Source organism: Hetaerina americana, unplaced genomic scaffold (genome assembly GCF_022747635.1).
Source record: "Hetaerina americana unplaced genomic scaffold, ioHetAmer1.1.p SCAF_5, whole genome shotgun sequence".
Taxonomy (NCBI): domain Eukaryota; kingdom Metazoa; phylum Arthropoda; class Insecta; order Odonata; family Calopterygidae; genus Hetaerina; species Hetaerina americana.
The window spans coordinates 85,307,889-85,329,530 of record NW_027287095.1 but is presented as its reverse complement, the minus strand read 5'-3'; the positions used below and the strand labels follow the sequence as shown (position 1 = coordinate 85,329,530).

Below are 21,642 nucleotides of genomic sequence, written 5' to 3'. Positions count from 1 at the left end.
TCTTACTTGAGACCACTTAAATGTGTCCACAATGCTGGGATACGGTTGGCCACCGTGGCATTTAGAACAAGCCCAGTCCCAAGCTTACTTGCAGACGCAGGGGAGCCTCCGTTGGAAACCCGCAGGATGATTTTAATGGGCAATTATGCCTGTAAACTTTTATCAGAGACAAACCACCCTTGTTTTAACATAGTTTTTAACCAACGGTTTTTAGACTTATTTAACAGGCGGAGAAGGGCAACTAGGCCCTTTGCCGTTCGTTTTAACGATTTTATTAATGAGGTAAATTTTACATTTCCTCAAATATGCCCCGTCTCCTATGCTAAGTATCCGCCTTGGTTAACGCCAATGCCGGATATTAAACTCATTGCCAGTGCACGCCGCAAAGCCAAGACGACCGATTCCGAATACCAGCAGCTCTTCAGTGCCGTCCTCGGCTCACTTTCTGACTTTGTCCCCGTCTACACCGACGGGTCAAAGTTAGAGTTGTCATGTGCCTATGCGGTCGTGTCCCACTACCATGGAGTCGTGAGGAAAAAACTGCACACTTCATGCAGCATTTTCACAGCCGAGCTGTCAGCCATAAGGACGGCGCTAGAAGAAAAAAAGAAAGCAATGGCTCTTTCCTCATCTGCACCGACTCGTTGAGCGCCCTAAAATATATATCGGTCTTTGCACCTGTGCACCCGATAGTCCAGGAGATCCATTATACCCTGTTGTCCCTTCAGAGAAAGGGGAACAGGGTCTCCTTTATATGGACTCCTGGTCACGTCGGCATAAGAGGTAACGAAAAAGCTGACCAGGCAGCGAAGGATGCCCTTCGAAAACCCGAGACCGACTCCACCTTGGTTCCAATGGAGGACGTAAAGGCCGCCTTGCGGAACTCGGTCTTGCAACAGTGGAAGGAGGCTTGGCAGTCTCTGCAAAATAATAAACTCAGGGCAATAAAACCGGTCGTTTCACCATGGTCCTCTTCCATCCGGAAAATTCGGAGGGAAGAGGTAATGATTACGCGCCTGAGAATAGGACACTCTGCCCTCACTCATTCGTACCTCTTTGCGGAGGTAAAAGAACAGCCCCGCTGCAATGAGTGCTTCCAACCCCTGACGATAAAACATATCCTGACGGAATGTACAACATACCAAAGGACCAGAGACATGTTGAAGATAAGGGGAGACTTAAGTTATATTTTAGGGGATGACTCTGATTTCATAAATCGAGTCTTAACTTTTTTAAGGGCAACTGGTTTAATGAGGAAGATATAGTTTTTGATCTCATAATTTTAATGCCTTTTGATTTTAACAATTATTTATTTATTTATATATTTAATCGTATTTATTTATTCCTAATTAAAAAGGAATTTTAGTTTTAATTTTAATGAGTGGTGCAAAATGACCTTAGCTGTCGACGCACCCTAAAACTCTCAAAACTACTACTACTACGATTTCGAGGACGCGTAAGGGATGATGGAGGTGTCTGCCGAACTCCTCTGCTTGTTGATGGGACGGGTTCTTCCGGTTTTCCCTTCTTTCTGGTGCGTCTGGAGCCGTTTACCGGTGACGCGGAACGGTTGGACATTTGTCACGTGGCCTGGTAACCGCCATGTTGCAACCGAGAGAGATCTGCAGGCACCTCTCGTCTCTGAACTTTTCGACCAACTGTCCTTTCTCAGGCTTCATCCCACCTATATCCTAGCCCGGTCCCCGAATTCGAGGCCGAGTGGGCATAGGGAGGTAGGACGGTCCGAGAAGGACGGTCGGCCGGATTCAGTGCGGACGGGATGTACCTCCAGGTCACATTACGTGACGGTTCTTTTATTAATGCAAAGTACAGTTCAATTACATCTTAAGACATGATAATAACACCCTTGCCTCTAATCAGAGAATATTGGACAGCTTGATTGTCTGCGTACGCACTAATGGCAGTATCTGGTTCTGCCACGCTTGTGGCATGGTGCGCTGCCATAAGTGCAGCCAACGCTTCCGTTTGGAGAATCGGGCGTTCTTCTTCTAACGCCCAAATTTCGGTCGTTCCTATTAGCGGGATTACCCACGCCACTTGCCACGGGGTGGCATCACTGTAAGCGTCCATTTCATAGCGAAAATTTGAAAAGGTCCTTGGCGCCTGCCAAATGTTCTCGTCCCACAAGCGTCTCAGCCACGTGGTGTCCCTTCTTGCGGTGTCTGTTATCAAGAACAGGGGGAGTTTTAGTATGTATGTAATCCATGCGATATATCCGGTCGCCTTGGGTATGTCTTTCTGACGTATTTTCTGTATGATGTGTATCACATATCGTATTCTGTTTAGCGCGTGTGTTGTGAGTGAAAGTTCCATGTTCTCGGTGTCGATCCTTACGCCTAGGTATTTGATGCGTTTTGTGGGTTGTAAGTGGCTCTTTTTCCGGTTGATGGTAATTTCCAGTGTGTCTGTAATGAATGCGATGTCTGTGATCATCCGGTCATCTCCAGTGTAAATCCCCCTTCCAGAAAACTTGCGGCGGTGCTGAATTCTAGATTTAGAGATTTGACTAATTTCCAGCCAAGATACGGAGTGAAGAACACTGTGGCATTTTGTGAGCAACTTCCTAAAATAAAACCCTCACCACCAAATATTTTTTTAGTGTCTCTTGATGTGGTGAACCTCTTTACCAACATCCCGGCGATGGAAGCAGTCAATATGGCAAGGAAAGTTTTATCAAATACATTGACGGACACAAACGTCGTCAGTGACCCTTGCCAAAGTGTGTGTGGAGCAAAACTATTGTAAATTTAATGGTGATTATTTTAGACAAACAGAAGGTCTAGCCATGGGGTCACCTTTGTCACCGCCCCTAGCCGACCTTTTCATGGACGAGTTCGAACAAAAATTGTTTATGAATAGTTCAGTTAACACAAAAAAACATTTACTTCTGGGTCCGCTTCGTGGATGACATCTTTGCAATATGGACTGTCATTGAAAGGCAACTGCACAATTTTTTTTCGGTTTTAAATTCTCAGTGTAAAAATATCAAGTTTACGTGTGAAAAAGAAGGAAAACTTAAGTTTTTTTGACGTTACAGTGACAAAAGGGAAAAAGGATTCGAGTTTCAATTATTTCGCAAAACCACCACTGCAGACCATGTAATTCCTGCAGACTCCCGCCATCATATATCCCAAAAGTTATCCACATTCCACTTCCTACTGAATAGACTAATTAATATTCCCCTCTCGATAAGAAAATTTGACGAGGAATTGGTGACAATCAAATCTATAGCAACTACAAATGGCTACAGTGAAAAAATGGTGGACAAAATGCTCGGCAAGAAAATTATATATTTAATCGTATTTATTTATTCCTAATTAAAAAGGAATTTTAGTTTTAATTTTAATGTGTGGTGCAAAATGACCTTAGCTGTCGACGCACCGTAAAACTCTCAAAATTACTACTACTATAAATCGAGCCTTAAATTTTTTAAGGGCAACTGGTTTAATGAGGCAGCTATAGTTTTGGATCTCATAATTTTAATGCCTCTTGATTTTAACAATTATTTATTTATATATTTAATCGTATTTATTTATTCCTAATTAAAAAGGAATTTTAGGTTTAATTTTGATGAGTGGTGCAAAATGACCTTAGCTGTCGACGCACCCTAAAACTCTCAAAACTAATACTACCACTTGCTTCTGCTTCAGGCTAAATCCTACCACAAATAGAGTAGAAACTTATGGTAGAATGCCTGAAGTTTCATTTCTAATGATCTTTTCTAAGGTACATCTTAATGCGTCATCTTGAATATTGAAGTAAAAATACTCGGCTATATCTCTTTATTTTTTGCGTGCCGTGTAAAATTAATCGTAAACTGATACCAGTCCAATCGTTTTATATTGATACCTTAGGTTTCTTTCGAGAGTGAACAGCCTTGTCATGTATCTTCGTATTCTCTCATGGGTTGTTGTAGTTGTACCCATCATGTTTTATTTTAACGGTATTGATGTTAAATTAATTTTATTTCAACGTCGCGGAAATGTACCTACAAGTCCAAAGAAATCCATGACCAATGTTTAAATGTCGCGCACATTCTATTTAAGTTCTAGAATAACCGCTCACCAGACGAAGCGCGACTATCGCTACTGGAAAAACATGCTACGCGAAATTGGCGGAGGCGTCATAGGGTATATTTGATTCCGGAACGGCATGTTGGAAGCATGGAACGATAAATATTTGTTTGTGTCTAGTGTTCTATATCTTTAAGGAAGCGGGCTTTATGATTGTTTGAGTGCCAATGTTATATATTTGATATAACGGATGGGTGGAGGACGGAGAAAAAGGAAACTAGATGCAGACAATCACAGTCTTCAAGGTTTAACTACCAAGTGTATTTCTAACGGGAACGGTGCTGCAAGAAAAGTTTTTAATCGAAGGAAACGCCTCAGCAATGTTGGGAAGAGTGAATTGGAGGATGGAATGGCAAATTATTTTGATTATACCTCACCAAAACGATTGTTTGAGTCCTTGATAAGCCCGCAAAACTTCAACAGTTTCTTTGAAGATTATTGGGAAAAGAAGCCGTTGACCCTTTCTCGCAAATTATTGCCATCAGCCTTGCTTGAATTTAAATCACTCTTCTCCAAGAGTGCGTTAATTAATTTAGTAAAAAATAAAAGCATACATTATGAGAGGGACCTGAATATCTTCAGATATAGAAACGGCAAACGCGACAATTTCAACGAAAAGGGAAGAGTTACCTCAAAGCTGGAAAAAATAATTACTAAGGAAAAAGTTACCGTACAGTTTCATCAACCGCAACGGTTCCAGGTATGCCCTATGATTGATTAATTTGTATTAATGAAGTGGCATTGAAAAGTTATTTTGATGGACCATTTATCTTACTAAATGTAAATCATTTTACCACAGTTCACATGGATCTGTTTCCTTTCGGATATGTTTCCATTATTGGTCTGTCGGGCGTATCAAAATTTTGTTTCATCTGTAAGTGTGTCTCATTCTCTCGTTTTTTTAGTTACTCGAGGCCGTGACTTCTTAGAGAAAATGCCCCTTAAATTGAATCCCTACGTTTGTTTCCGAATGTTATTTGTTAGGGTGAAATTTAAATCATCCTTCATAGACTAGCTAAATTTTACTTTGTTACAATTCATAATTTGGGAGGGATTATGCGTTTCTCTTGTCCCTTTTAATGTCAAATCATTATTATCGATGAGCCCATGAACTAATTTAGTTTCAAATGCTGATCCCTTAGGTGACTAACTTCTTTAGTGATTCCTATTGTCCCTGTTGTTGATTCATTCCGTGTCCCTGCGATTTCCAAATGACCGGAAATCAGGTGCCTACCCTGCATATGGCCTAAAACCTTTGGGCTCCCGTAAAAGATGCCGAGGAAGAATCAAAATTAGACGTGCCTAATCTCTGATTGAATGACATCTTGTGTTGCCTGGGGTGTAGTTGTCCAGTTACACACTGGACAGTTACGAGGAGAGTGCTAGGTACCGAGATTGGATAATGTAATCCAGCGCCCAAATGGCCAGAAAAGAGTTAACATGCTATCATGAGGAGATGCTGGCAGCAATGAGTGGGGTTAAAATTGGGGGTATTCATTTGATATAAATTTTCAACCCTTCGTTTCTCCCATGTATAAAATGAGAAAAGTCTGTGCGGTGCCCCATATTATTTGATACATCTATTCTTCTAAGCACTTATCCTTTACTAGGCACCACATTTTATTTCGTAATTCAAAATTTTGTTGGATCATCAAACTCGAGTAAAAGTTACTGCCTGAAAATTGAAATGTAGGTACCCATTTATTTATTGAACACTTATTTCAAATTATTGTGGTATTGCATATATTGAAGTTTTTCAAAGAACCTTCCTGAGGTTCCACATGTTTGTTAGGTTCTACAATATTTTTCTTTGAAAGCAGGAGAAATTCGAAATGAATATAATATATCCCCCAAAGGTCAGTGGGATTCATGGTAGCCTAATCCATAAAAAGCTTGAAATTAATGGGCAGATTGAGGACTGATTGAACCAATTGCTCAGCAAGGGATGTCATCTTTCAGCATAGGGAAATTGAAAGCGATTAAATGAAATTAGGTTTTCCCATCTGAGAAAACAATATCCTGGAATGTTTCCCTGGATTGAGTAATATTTCTAGGTCTTGGTATTTAACGGTGAATTCACTTCCCAGCAAATGTACAAGGTTAGGGTGCTTAAATTTTATTTAGCAAGGGAATTATTATTACAATTGTGAAAATTTGAATTCATGCCATGAGGTTACATGCATATTAATTTATGGGCATACTGCATTAAGTGTGACATTTACAGATAAATTTCATGTGAACATCTGACCTTGAAAAATTAAAGTGAGTAAAATGAAAACAGTTAGAAAAAAATGTAGCTGTAATTCTGGACTTGGTGCTGAAAAGTTGCCAGAAAAATTATCTGGTTTTAAAAAGTTGATTACTTGTTATATAAGAGGGTAACTCAATAAATTAGTCGCAAACGTCAGCAGGATAAATGCAGAAGCTGTTCACAAACATTTCCTTGGAACATCCACCGCACGGTCCCGTCTTAGCTCCCTGTGACGTTTATCTGTTCGGGTCCCTAGAAAATCACTTGAAAATGATACTGCTGTAGGTCGTAGAATTTACTTGTTGCCTGTGGCAACAAGCAAATGACCGCTTCTGACAACTATCAATGACTTCTTAAGAGTAGATGTCTGAATGATAAGTGCCTGAATATAGAGAGTGAATATTTGAAAAAAAGTCGAAATAAATTCCAGGAAGTCACTGTGATTATTATTGCCTTAATCCAGTTTTGTGAGTTATTTGTTGATTTACCCTCGTAAATATGTTGGAGTTTTTCCTCGGACATTGCTGGACCACGTAATATAATAAATGGGTTAAAAATCATCTTTTGAAGTAACTGACAACATTATTGAAAATCTATTTCAGGATTCTCTATGGCAGTTGATGGAAATGTTGGAGTCATTCTTTGGCTGTTTGGTTGGTGCCAATGTGTATATAACCCCTGGAGGTTCACAGGGATTACCACCACATCATGATGACATTGAAGCCTTTGTCATACAACTCGAGGGCCAGAAACGTTGGAGATTGTACAAACCCACCGTCGAGCTTCCGAGGTGAATTTGAGCAAGGGCGTTCTTATCTTTCAAAATTGGGATATTGGAAACAAGGAACAGAATTTAAGTTATTCTATGGGAGGAAACAATTTCCTTGGATTGAGTGATATTTAAGGTCTTGCATGAAAACGTTACAATCCACATTCCAGTTAAATGTTCCCTATTCCTTTAAAACATTAATTTTATTGAAAAAATAAATTCAAATAAGGCACAGATATTCTTCTGGTTGATAATTGTGTGATATAATATACCAGATAGCGTGGTATCAATTTGATAAGATGATTGGGGTTAATTGGCTTTGTTTTGATGTAATGGATATGGAAACATGCAGGAGACTGATCCTATGTTGGTGGCAGTGGACAATGTCAAGGCGGCACTGTGCAACTCAGTCCTAAACAATGGTAGGATATGTGGCTGAATGCCGCAAATAATAAGCTCTATAAGATAAAGTCAGTGACATCGGCGTGGTCCTCACCAGTTAGGAAGACCAGGAGGGCAGAGGTGGCGATCGCACGCACAAGGATAGGGCATTGGGCCCTCACACAAGCGTACCTCTTCACGGAGGAAAAACAGCGACCACACAGCAAAGAGTGTGATCCGCCCCTGATGGTGAACCATATCCTGACACAATGTGACAAATACCAGAGGGCAAGAGACATTTTTAAAATAAGGGTTGATCTAAGTAATATTTTCGGGGATGACTCTAAAACTCCTTAAATAGAGGCTTTTTACCTTGTAAGGGAAAATGGCAAAAATAGGAAAACTAGAAGCCTTTTTTAGGGTTTTGGCTATAAATATTTATTTATCTGTTTATCAATAGAGTATTTAGTTTTATAAACATTTTGACAGTGGTACAAAATGACCTTAGCCATCGATGCATCCCAAAAAATAAAACTACCATTGCTAACAATTTAGAAGTATAAAAGCCCAATGTTGCAACTTTTCAACATATTGTTTTTCCCTCCTTACAGGTCATATAGCAATGGACTTTCTGAAGCGGAAATTGGTCAGCCCACCCACACAATTATCCTAAACCCTGGAGATATGCTGTACTTCCCACGAGGCACCATCCATCAGGCAGACACACCTCCTTCCACCCAATTCTCCACCCACATAACGATCAGCACCTACCAACAGCAGTAAGTGACCATCTCAAGGAGGGTTTTTTACGGCTAAAGTGTCCTCATAACTAACATACTCTTTCTTCCGAGATAACGCATATCTGCAATTGTAGGGCGTTGCATATACATACATCTTTTTCACAAGCCATCTCTCAAAGATTTAGGTCTGCTACTTCAAGCTGGTGCTCTAAAATTTACATTTCTGGATCCCATGGGCCATTTTAACATCACGGCCATTTTAGGTTATCACTGTTTACTAGATGCCGATAGCTTTCAAGAATGTCAATCACGACCTCCAATGTTATAACGATATGGTGGGAGATTCAACTAAAAATTTGTCTGCATTTAAGTGCTGCACCCTGAATTTATCATGTATTTATTTGCATATTTACTCATGCAAAAGCTGTCTTTTTGAACTGGTGCAAAATGACCTTAGCAGTCAGGGCACCCTAATTTTACCTCTACTGCTCCACTATTGCTCTCAACTCTCGGGTTAGTATCTGTTAGATTTATATTACATTCTCCCTATTGCCACTCATCCTATCTCTTCTCTGCCGCACACTCAATCTTTGGAAGCAATGACCATTCTCATGGCCTTTCATTCCTTTCTTGTGAGTGATGTGATTCAGTGTATGTTCTGGAAATTAAATCATATGTAAAGGCCATCTTGAAGGGAAAACAAATGGTAGAGAGTGGCCTTATTACCTTTTAACCCTTGCTTTTAAATGCTATTCTTTTGGATAAAGGAAAGGCCCATCAATCAGTAGTGAAGATGCAGATTTGTTTTTCACTTGGTGTCATTTCCGAGTCTTGCTCATTTGACAATGTGTTAAAACCATCTTCACTGGATTTGCTTCTTAGGCTATGCTAAGATTTAGTGCTATGCATTCTCTGTCATTGTCAGAGTAATGTTGATTATTTGGCATAGTTTTATTTGGTGGTAAATATTTTCCTGTTCTTCTTTGTTCTGTGTAGTTCCTGGGGAGATTACATGATGTCAGTGTTCCCCAGCCTAATAGAAGAAGCCATGAACACAGACATAGACTTCCGAAGAGGTCTTCCAATTAATTTCATCAAATCTACCAAACTCTCCAAGGTAAGTGCTCTCCCATGGATGTCAGTTCTGTTTGCATGCTGGCCTTTGTTGAAGAATAGCAATTCAGCTGATAGTTAAACTACTACTCCTCTTTAGAGAAACATCTGAGAATAAAAAAGTTTTGTGAAGTATTTTGTTCAACTCGACTTAAGGTGATGCTTGATGCATCATCCTTTGCATGTAGTGCTTATGGCTACAGTGAGGAATTCTGTTGTGAGATCTGCTAAGATTAAATACTGCTTTTGCTGTGGAATTGATAGAATGGAGAGATATAATTTGAATAATTACATCAACTCTCTAAGTAGTATACCTGTAAATTGTGGTTTTATTTAGGGGTTACATAGGAAAAAAATTGAGTTATGTAAATTTATTCAGCCGTGAAAAGGAGAGGAACAGTCTCCCTTCTGTGTTGTTTGGCAAGACATTTCCAATACTGTCACCTAAGGAGGACCATTTCACTAACTACCACCACCTTCATTTAATTGACCTGCATTTATGGCAGCAGAATTTGCATTGCATGATCCAATATTAATTTTGGTTGAAATTGAATGAAGTGATGTAAAGTACATTCTTATGTTCACTGTTTGTGCATTTGGCAAAAAAGGCAATAAGTCATGATGTGTCATTATCACATTAAAATTTGATAATACGTCAACTGTACATGTTTACATTCATGTGCCGGATAATGGAAGCTCTTTGACTGCTGTAGATTAAAACAATTTATTTCATCAGGAGTTGACTGAGAGGGTGACAATTTCAACTGCACTTAAGAAAAAGAGATTCAAAGAGAAGAGTATTCTTAAAAGTATTTGCTCCTTTTTCGTTTTTCCTCGGAGGTGATATGGCTACAACTTCTACCTCAGTAGACCATGGATGCCTTCATAAATTCCTGAGGGGTTTATGAATTATTTGATTGAGGCAAGCTAATTGAGTCCTGGAAGTACAATGATTGAGTCTTGAAAGTGTTAAATGACCACATTAGTTGAAATTCCAACCTGCCACATTGGTCCCATTTTGAAGACCTCTGGAAGGTGGAGACAAAGGCTATGAAGCAGTTCATATTAAAAGTAATGTTGTTTTCCAATGAGTTCCAATCCTAATGATTTGACATAATATCAGAGGTTTCCAAGTCTCCTCAAAACTTTCTAAATTTACGTACAATTACAAGATCTAAAATGATTATTACATGGCAATATATGTCTGTGTCACATCTTGACATGCAATTTCATTGCGGACATACTTCAGTTAATTCATGCCACCCTATGACTGTGGGTAGAGCTTAGTATAGTAATGGTGCTTTTTTTAACTTATTACAATTGAAATGAATACAGAAATCATAGAAATGGATATGGAAATTCAGCAATATCAGATATGCAAATCAGACTTTACTAATAAAAGATATAGGTCTAGGAAACTGATGGAAGGAGTATTGGGTAACCATTACAAGGTATAAAACCAGTGAAAGACTGGTGAAAGGACAAAGGTAACCAAGGCACAGGTGTACTATGAAGCAAATTTGATGGAGCAGAGAAAGAATTGAAGAAAAAAGAGGCACCAGGATCTGGCAAAATTGACTGAGAAATCATCAAGACACTCAAAGGAAAAGATAAGGATATCCTCTTTGGCATAACCAAATATGGCTACAAAATTGGAAGACTACCAGAGGAGATAATAATGAACAAATGGTAGCACTTTTCCCCTAGATATTTATTTAATCCATAACTGGTTTGTTCATATTTCCATGCCTGAAAATACACCATTTGTTCGTAATTCCAGCATGGCAATATGGGATAAGTTACACCTTAAATTGCTGATCTAGTTCTGCGTAGCCTCTCTCAATATATTTTTCTGTGGCAAGTTTTCAAAACTACATGTTGACCCAAAATTTGTGCTCCTCTTGTGGCATTGTGTTCCTCGGCAGCATCCGAACAAGCTGTTTCAGCGGCAAAAAGAATGTGTGCTCAGAAATAACTGAAAATGTGGTACAGCAAGAGAGACTCTTGTTTTTCTATTTGCATTTGTTACCAATGAATTTCGAGTTTTAAATTACATAACGTGAAATTTCAAGCCCTGGAAGACAGTGTGAGAAACATGGCCAATGACATTTGGAAACAGAAACATATGGTGATCAACCAAAAACTGTCACTTCTCTCATAACAATGCAATGACAGTCCGCAATCAATCTGGCCCAACAAGCAACAAGTGAGAGCACAATCTTCCCAAGAGTTGTGAACTTGTCCAAATATAATCTCACGGGTGCCACCTTGAAATTACTCAACAAAGGACTGGAATATGTTCCAGTGCTCCCAATGTCCACCAAGTCTTGTGAGAATATGGGGGTGGATTGCAAAGTGACCATATCTGGTGAAAGTTAGAGCACAAAGCAATTCATCGCCAACTGATTAAAACATCATCTGAACTGATGTAAAGAAGATGCCTAGTAAGTTCCATATTCAACCTATGGGAGAACTGTACTATCTCCTCCAATAATTGTGATACTCTGAAAAAAGGTCTCACTGGTTTATACCAAAAACCCGTTTTGGTATAAACCAGTATCTTCATGTGTTTAGTGTCAAAGAGCAGTTTCACCTAGTGAATCTTAAACCTCTATCCCGGAGAATGTATGGTTTACCCAAATTGCACAAAGGTAATACAGTGATAAACAAGGAACAGTCAGTGAAAACATTCATGTGGAGTATGTATTATATGAATCAGGAGAATAGACCGTAGAAAAAGCGTACTGCAGGAGAACAGAAGCATGATATATTTGGTGGTGGAGGTGAATTCTGGAATAAAGAGGCAATTGAAGTAAGAGATATAGAAGAGGACAAGATCATATGGAACATCTTAAGGAAAAGAAAAACCCAATGGATTGGAAACACCATGTGAAGGTGAATTTCTTAAAGAGTATAATAGCAGGGAAAATAGGTGAAAAGATCCCAGTACAAAGGCCAAGGGACAAAGACAACGGCCAAATACAGAGGAACATAAAACAGGAGAACTACCTGGGTGTGAGAGAATTGGTATGGAATAGGGTAGTTTGGGATGGCTGCATTGAACAATCTTCAGATTCAATGATTAAGGACAAAGACAATTGAAATGATTATATTTTATTCCATTAGTCATATTATTATTATTTCATTTTTTATGAACATTAAGTAACTTGATGCATTTAAATGCAAGGTTAATAAAAAACTTGCCAAAAATGTGTGGAAAAGTTTCAACTATTACGAGATGAAAAATGTGATATTCATATCGCTGCATGCTACTGTGTATGAAATGCACTCAATTTTCCTGAAAAATGTTTGGGGAGAATGTTATGAATGAAAATAATAGTATTCCAAATTGAAAAATGTTTTTCTGGGGAAAGAATGAAGCATACCGTGGTGATGTTAACTCATTTCGGATACTTCCTGCATACCCTGCCTTAATGCTCCCAAATGTTTTCACTCATTCAGACAGATAAGGTGCAATCTGTCATGGAAATCCTCCACAACAAGCTGGTGAAGATATGCACGCAAAAGTTTCTAATGCCAGAGAGCATGGTGGCGGACTTCATGCGATCGCGCCTGCCTCCATACGAGTTGAAGGGAAAAGTACTTCAGGTGAGTTCCTTATTAGGAGGAGGGAAAGAGAGACATGGCCTCCTCCTGAGGTCTTGTTAGCTTAAGTGGCAGCATGTCATGCCCAAATACTTTGCATCCAATAGCAAGGTTGGAACGATCACAAAGTAGGATTTGGTGTTTTCCTGGTACAAGTCCAGTGAAGTCTTCATGGGTTTTCCCCTGGGTCAGGTTTTCAAGTACTAATATTTTGATGGTTAACTGTTATTCTTTGCAGGGCGTTGATATTGATCAATGCCCATTGGGGTGAGATTGAGTTGGATATCAAAACCATGGAAATTTAAAGCCTGACCAGGTTGAAACTCTGATGGGACTTCACTAAAATCACAAAGTATTTATATTTTTAGTGCAAATCTGAATACAGATGGTAGTCAAAAGTTTGCAGAAGTGCAGACACCCTTTCTTTACCAATTTTATGTCCAGGAACCATAACACTCACTCCTTAAAAGTTTCCCCCTGCGGGTAGGGGGATAGAGAATACTCCCGCAGTATCCCTGCTTGTCGTAAGAGGCGACTAAAAGGGCGGGGAGAAAACCCCGAAAACAAACCCCAAGCCAGCAAGGGATGCGTCCGGACAGTGCTTTGGATCCACTGTCTGTGAGCGGCCATACCATCTGGCCTGCGATCCGCCCAGGTGTTTGCCGTGCCTGGAGACCCGTAAGGGAGAAAAGGGGATCCTGGAGGGTGAGCTTTCTGGTTCCCAGCAGGGTGTCGGATGCCCTGTATGGACCGGGGAGTGATACCCCTCTTCGGCCCCGGATTTCGTGTAAACGGGAGGCCGGGAGCTAGCCACTCCCGGTCAATCGGCTTCCGTCGCGTTTTCGCTCCGGTGGCGAGTGCCAAGGTTGTGGGGGTCTGCGTAGGGAGGTCGGAGATGTAAGGGTTTTGGTGGGCCCTTGCACCGAAGATCCACCCCGAAACAGACAACCACTCCAGAAGCGCTATATCCCTCGAGTTAGCCCTGGCGACCGCTCCGGTTTGGCGGAGTGGCGTCCCAAATGTGTGGCTCCGTGGCGGGTGGGGAGGCCGAGGGACGAATCATTTCTTATTATGGAGGAAAAACCCTTTCCACCACTAAAAAGATCCCGTCCGGACACCGGCGGGGGAGAAAAGTGTATCGGCGCATGTAAGCGCTATTTAATTATGTCTTGTGCAAAGGAAGGTGAGACCTTGAAAAAGGTTTCTCCCTTCTTAATTCGCAGAGTGTTATCACAGATTGTGCCTGGGGACCCAAAGAGCGTGAAGAAGCTCAGGGATGGTACACTACTTATAGAGACCCTGAACGACACACAGAGCGAAAAACTACTTGCTATGGGAACGCTCCATGACATTCCGATTAAGGTGGAGGTGCACCGCACTCTTAACACCTGTCGGGGAGTCATCAGTCACTACGACCTTCTATACGTGGACATCGAAGAAATCAAGAGAGAAATGTTCTCTCAGGGAGTGACTGATTGTCGTCGACTCACCACAAGGCGCAACGGAGAAAACGTAAACAGCACCTCCGTGATCTTGACGTTTGCGCGTGATAGACTACCCGACAAGGTTTTTGTGGGCTATGAATCGGTACCAGTGAGGCCATTCATCCCAAATCCCGTGCGTTGTTTCAAATGCCAACGGTTCGGCCATGTCGCGTCGCGCTGCGAGGGCAAGGCCACCTGCCCGCGCTGTGGCAAAGACGCGCACGAGGATAAAGAGTGCTCTTCGGAACCTCTTTGTGTGAATTGCGAGGGTACACACCCAGTGTACTCTCGTGATTGCCCGAAGATGAAAGAAGAGAGGAAAGTCATGGAGATAAAAACACTGGAAAAAATCCCATATGCGGAAGCGAGGAGAAAATACAGGGCGCTAATCGCTCCAACTTTCTCCCGGTCCTTTGCTTCCGTTGCAACCACGCAATGTGTAAAGTGTACCATCGCCACGCAGACAGAGATCCCGAAGGAATCCCCAATAGAAACCACGCAAGTGCCTAAACCAAAAAGGGTGAAGGATGGAAAGAGTAAGGTGGACAAGGAGCCACCTACTCCTGTGGGCCCTTCAAAGAAGAGCCCACTAAAAACCACCAAGGGGAACACGCCAAAAGGGCGTGAGAATACACCTTCCCCGCCGCCTCCAGTCAAGCCAAAGAAGCCGGAGGTAATTGAAGAGGACCAGAGTATCTCTGATACTGAGGTCTTCGCAAACGAGTGGAAGAGGAAACATCGCTTCAAGCGATAACCTCAATAGAGTTGGTCATCTCCCTTTTTAGTCATCTTATTTATTTATATATTTATTTATTTATTTTAATTTAACACTTTAAATGTGTTCCATTCTGCAGTGGAACTGCAATGGTTTTTATCGGCACAAGGAGGAGCTGGCCATTTTAATCCAAGATTTTAAACCCTCTTGTATTTGTCTCCAAGAGACCCATTTTAAGGCTGAAGATAAGGGTATTCTGAAGGGGTTCACTGTTTTTAGAATGGATGACCTAAGTGGCCAACGAGCCCAAGGGGGAGTAGCAGTTGCGGCCCGTGAGGCCCTTTACACCTCGCGAGTCCAACTGAACTCTCCATTCCAGGCCGTCGCTGTCACGGTGCACACCCCTGAGAGGATGACGTTATGCAACGTGTATCTGCCAGAGGGTGCACCGGTGACCCGCCTGAACCTTGAAGCCCTTGTGCACCAGCTTCCTCAGCCGTTCATTTTGATGGGAGATTTTAATGCCCATGATCCTCTCTGGGGAGGGCCAGAAACCCAAAGCAATAGGAGAGGTCGAATTTTATCCAACTTTATTGATGATTTTAACCTGTTTTTATTAAATAGCGGCGAAAAAACCCGTTTTAACAGCTTCAATGGGGAATTCTCAGCAATAGATCTTTGTCTATGCTCGAGAAGTCTAGCCCCAAAGCTGAAAATGTCCACCCACAACGATCTCTGTGGGAGTGACCATTTTCCTCTTCTACTCGTTAAAGAAGACTCTTCGCCCACCATTTCAAAACCTCTGGAAAAGTGGCGTATTAACCGTGCGGACTGGCCACTTTTCAAGCGTACGTTTACATATAAACACGACGCAAGTTTCGACGCGTTGCACAACGTCAATAAACTAAGTTCAACGCTGTTGGCGGCAGCTACCAAAAGTATCCCTCGTACGTCCGGGAATATTAATCGAGCTCCTGTCCCTTGGTGGAACGGGGAATGCGACCGGGCGATTCGGGCGAGGAAAAAAGCATTGAATATTTTTAGAAAATATCCCACGGCAACTAATCTGGCATCGTACCGCCGCCTGAGAGCGCGAGCTCGAAGGGCCGTGAAGGAGGCCAAGAGGGCTTCCTGGATAGAATACGTCTCTACCATCAACCATCGCACGCCGCTTGGTCAGGTATGGGACAAAGTGAAGAAAATCTCCGGGTCCAAGGGCTCATTTGTCATCTCGCCATTGCTTGTTGCTGGCCGGGTGGTTAATTCACCTGCCGAAATAAGCAACATATTTGCCAGTCAGTTCGCGGCCAATAGCAGTGACGAGGGCTATGCCGCGGACTTTGCGAACCTGAAGAGGCGATGCGAGAGTGTCCCTCTCAATTTCGGTGCAGGTCCTACAAGCGAATATTACAATGAGCCTTTCACGTCCTGGGAGCTTAAATCCGCCATCGAAGACTCCCATTACACCTCGCCAGGGGCGGACGAAATCCACAACGCATTTCTCCGGAACATTCCGGAAACTGCGATTGGGGAGGTCCTAAATACCCTCAACCAACTTTGGAACGAGGGCAGTTTTCCAAATGCCTGGCGAGAGTCCATCGTGATACCGATCCCAAAACAGGGCAAGGACAAAAATGACCCGAACAACTACCGTCCCATATCTCTCACCAGCTGCCTGTGCAAGGTGATGGAACGGATGGTAAACCGACGTCTCATGTGGTGCTTGGAGAGTCGACACCTGCTCTCCGACGCTCAGTGCGGCTTTCGGCGTGGCAGGTCCACGACAGACCATCTGGTTCGCACTGAGAACTTCATCCAGGAAGCCTTTCTCCAATGTCAACACGTCATTGCAGTCTTTTTCGACCTGGAGAAGGCCTATGATAGTGTGTGGCGATGGAGAATCCTCAACACGCTCCACAAGTGGGGATTTAGAGGCAACATGGCCCTATTTATCAGGAATTTTTTAACTAACCGCCTTTTTAAAGTAAGGACTGGGAAGCACTTATCCCGCAGGAGAACGGGGTACCCCAGGGCTCAGTACTGAGCGTGACGTTATTTGCCATCGCCATCAACGACGTGGTGGAATGCATCAATGCCCCGGTGATGGCATCGCTCTATGTGGACGACTTAGCCATATTTTGCCGGTCGACACGACTGCCAAACGCTTCCAGGCAAGCCCAGGTGACTCTAAACAAACTGGGAGAGTGGTCGCGAAAGAACGGATTTCGTTTCTCCATGGAGAAAACGAAATGCGTGCACTTTCACCGTCTTCGCGGTTACCACGTTACCCCGACCCTAACCCTGTTGGGTAGGATTCTTCCATTTGTGGAGTCCGTCCGCTTTCTCGGCATGATCCTGGACCAAAAGCTGAACTGGCGGGAGCATATCCGCGTGTTACGCGAGAGGTGTCGCCAAACCCTCAACGTTTTAAAGTTTTTAACTCACTCCACTTGGGGAGCAGACCGCACCAGCATGCTTTTATTGTACAGAGGCTTTGTGCGATCCAAACTGGACTATGGTTCCATAGTGTATTCCTCAGCACGAGAGTCTTACTTGAGACCACTCACATGTGTCCACAATGCTGGGATACTTCTTCTGGGATAATGGGTTGGCCACCGGGGCATTTAGAACAAGCCCAGTCCCAAGCTTACTTGCAGACGCAGGGGAGCCTCCGTTGGAAACCCGCAGGATGGTTTTAATGGGCAACTATGCCTGTAAAATTTTGTCAGAGACAATCCACCCTTGTTTTAACATAGTTTTTAACCAACGGTTTTTAGACTTATTTAACAGGCGGAGAAGGGCAACTAGGCCCTTTGCCGTTCGTTTTAATGATTTTATTAATGAGGTAAATTTTACATTTCCTCAAATATGCCCCGTCTCCTATGCTAAGTATCCGCCTTGGTTAACACCAATGCCGGATATTAAACTCATTGCCTGTGCACGCCGCAAAGCCAAAACGACCGATTCCGAATACCAGCAGCTCTTTAGTGCCGTCCTCAGCTCACTTTCTGACTTCGTCCCAGTCTACACCGACGGGTCAAAGTCAGAATCTGCATGTGCCTATGCGGTCGTGTCCCACTACCATGGAGTCGTGAGGAAAAAACTGCACACTTCTTGCAGCATTTTCACAGCCGAGCTGTCAGCCATAAGGACGGCCCTAGGAGAAATAAAAGAAAGTAATGGCTCTTTCCTCATCTGCACCGACTCGTTGAGCGCCCTAAAATCTTTATCGGTCTTGGCACCTGTGCACCCGATAGTCCAGGAGATCCATTATACCCTGTTGTCCCTTCAGAGAAAGGGGAACAGGGTCTCCTTTATATGGACTCCTGGTCACGTCGGCATAAGAGGCAACGAAAAAGCTGACCAGGCAGCGAAGGATGCCCTTCGACAACCCGAGACCGACTCCACCTTGGTTCCAATGGAGGACGTAAAGGCCGCCTTGCGGAACTCGGTCCTGCATCAGTGGAAGGAGACTTGGCAGTCTCTGCAAAATAATAAACTCAGGGCAATAAAACCGGTCGTTTCCCCATGGTCCTCTTCCATCCGGAGCATTCGGAGGGAAGAGGTCATGATTACGCGCCTGAGAATAGGACACTCTGCCCTCACTCATTCGTACCTCTTTGCGGAGGTAAAAGAACAGCCCCGCTGCAATGAGTGCCTCCAACCCCTGACGATAAACCATATCCTGACGGAATGTACAACATACCAAAGGGCCAGAGACATGTTGAAGATAAGGGGAGACTAAAGAAATATTTTAGGGGATGACTCTGGGTCTATAAACCGAGTCTTAAGTTTTTTAAGGTATACTGGTTTAATGGGGCAGCTTTAGCTTTGGAGCTCATAATTTTAATGCTTTTGATTTTAGCATTTTCCTTTTTTATCTGTTTTTTTTTGTTTATTTTATTTATTTATATATTTATTCGTATTTATTTGTTTACTTATTCCTAGTTTAAAAGGAACATAAGTTTTACGTAATGACAGTGGTGCAAAATGACCATAGCTGTCGACGCACCCTACAAACCCCTAAAACTACTTATTTTAATTTAACATTTTAAATGTGTTCCATTCTGCAGTGGAACTGCAATGGTTTTTATCGGCACAAGGAGGAGCTGGCCATTTTAATCCAAGATTTTAAACCCTCTTGTATTTGTCTCCAAGAGACCCATTTTAAGGCTGAAGATAAGGGTATTTTGAAGGGGTTCACTGTTTTTAGAACGGATGACCTAAGTGGCCAACGAGCCCAAGGGGGAGTAGCAGTTGCGGCCCGTGAGGCCCTTTACACCTCGCGAGTCCAACTGAACTCTCCATTCCAGGCCGTCGCTGTCACGGTGCACACCCCTGAGAGGATGACGTTATGCAACGTGTATCTGCCAGAGGGTGCACCGGTGACTCGCCTGAACCTTGAAGCCCTTGTCCACCAGCTTCCTCAGCCGTTCATTTTGATGGGAGATTTTAATGCCCATGATCCTCTCTGGGGAGGGCCAGAAACCCAAAGTAATAGGAGAGGTCGAATTTTATCCAACTTTATTGAGGATTTTAACCTGTTTTTATTAAATAGTGGCGAAAAAACCCGTTTTAACAGCTTCAATGGGGAATTCTCAGCAATAGATCTTTGTCTATGCTCGAGAAGTCTAGCCCCAAAGCTGAAAATGTCCACCCACAACGATCTCTGTGGGAGTGACCATTTTCCTATTCTACTCGTTAAAGAAGACTCTTCGCCCACCATTTCAAAACCTCCGGAAAAGTGGCGTATTAACCGTGCGGACTGGCCACTTTTCAAGCGTACGTTTACATATAAACACGACGCAAGTTTCGACGCGTTGCACAACGTCGATAAACTAAGTTCAACGCTGTTGGCGGCAGCTACCAAAAGTATCCCTCGTACGTCCGGGAATATAAATCGAGCTCCTGTCCCTTGGTGGAACGGGGAATGCGACCGGGCGATTCGGGCGAGGAAAAAAGCATTGAATATTTTTAGAAAATATCCCACGGCAACTAATCTGGCATCGTACCGCCGCCTGAGAGCGCGAGCTCGAAGGGCCGTGAAGGAGGCCAAGAGGGCTTCCTGGATAGAATACGTCTCTACCATCAACCATCGCACGCCACTTGGTCAGGTATGGGACAAAGTCAAGAAAATCTCCGGGTCCAAGGGCTCATTTGTCATCTCGCCATTGCTTGTTGCTGGCCGGGTGGTTAATTCACCTGCCGAAATAAGCAACATATTTGCCAGTCAGCCCCCCTGCGGGTAGGGGGTTAGGGAATACTCCCGCAGTATCCCTGCTTGTCGTAAGAGGCGACTAAAAGGGCGGGGAGAAAACCCCGAAAACAAACCCCAAGCCAGCAAGGGATGCGTCCGGACAGTGCTGTGGATCCACTGTCTGTGAGCGGCCATACCATCTGGCCTGCGATCCGCCCAGGTGTTTGCCGTGCCTGGAGACCCGTAAGGGAGAAAAGGGGATCCTGGAGGGTGAGCTTTCTGGTTCCCAGCAGGGTGTCGGATGCCCTGTATGGTCCGGGGAGTGATACCCCTCTTCGGCCCCGGATTTCGTGTAAACGGGAGGCCGGGAGCTAGCCACTCCCGGTCAATCGGCTTCCGTCGCGTTTTCGCTCCGGTGGCGAGTGCCAAGGTTGTGGGGGTCTGCGTAGGGAGGTCGGAGATGAAAGGGTTTTGGTGGGCCCTTGCACCGAAGATCCACCCCGAAACAGACAACCACTCCAGAAGCGCTATATCCCTCGAGTTAGCCCTGGCGACCACTCCGGTTTGGCGGAGTGGCGTCCCAAATGTGTGGCTCCGTGGCGGGTGGGGAGGCCGAGGGACGAATCATTTCTTATTATGGAGGAAAAACCCTTTCCACCACTAAAAAGATCCCGTCCGGACACCGGCGGGGGAGAAAAGTGTATCGGCGCATGTAAGCGCTATTTAATTATGTCTTGTGCAAAGGAAGGTGAGACCTTGAAAAAGGTTTCTCCCTTCTTAATTCGCAGAGTGTTATCACAGATTGTGCCTGGGGACCCAAAGAGCGTGAAGAAGCTCAGGGATGGTACACTACTTATAGAGACCCTGAACGACACACAGAGCGAAAAACTACTTGCTATGGGAACGCTCCATGACATTCCGATTAAGGTGGAGGTGCACCGCACTCTTAACACCTGTCGGGGAGTCATCAGCCACTACGACCTTCTATACGTGGACATCGAAGAAATCAAGAGAGAAATGTTCTCTCAGGGAGTGACTGATTGTCGTCGACTCACCACAAGGCGCAACGGAGAAAACGTAAACAGCACCTCCGTGATCTTGACGTTTGCGCGTGATAGACTACCCGACAAGGTGTTTGTGGGCTATGAATCGGTACCAGTGAGGCCATTCATCCCAAATCCCGTGCGTTGTTTCAAATGCCAACGGTTCGGCCATGTCGCGTCGCGCTGCGAGGGCAAGGCCACCTGCCCGCGCTGTGGCAAAGACGCGCACGAGGATAAAGAGTGCTCTTC

At 43.5% G+C, this 21,642-nt stretch overlaps 1 protein-coding gene across 1 annotated transcript in view; it reads left to right on the top strand.

Moving 5' to 3' along the window:
• Window positions 1-4,152: 4,152 nt before the first annotated feature.
• LOC139693705 (ribosomal oxygenase 2-like) overlaps window positions 4,153-21,642 on the top strand; it is a 37,698-nt gene continuing 20,208 nt past the window's right edge. Inside the window, exons 1-5 of the mRNA XM_071591959.1 lie at window positions 4,153-4,794; window positions 6,948-7,135; window positions 8,107-8,274; window positions 9,232-9,352; window positions 12,811-12,957. Coding sequence (XP_071448060.1) covers window positions 4,285-4,794; window positions 6,948-7,135; window positions 8,107-8,274; window positions 9,232-9,352; window positions 12,811-12,957 — 1,134 coding nt within the window. The 5' untranslated portion in view covers window positions 4,153-4,284. The remainder of the gene's footprint in view (window positions 4,795-6,947; window positions 7,136-8,106; window positions 8,275-9,231; window positions 9,353-12,810; window positions 12,958-21,642) is intronic.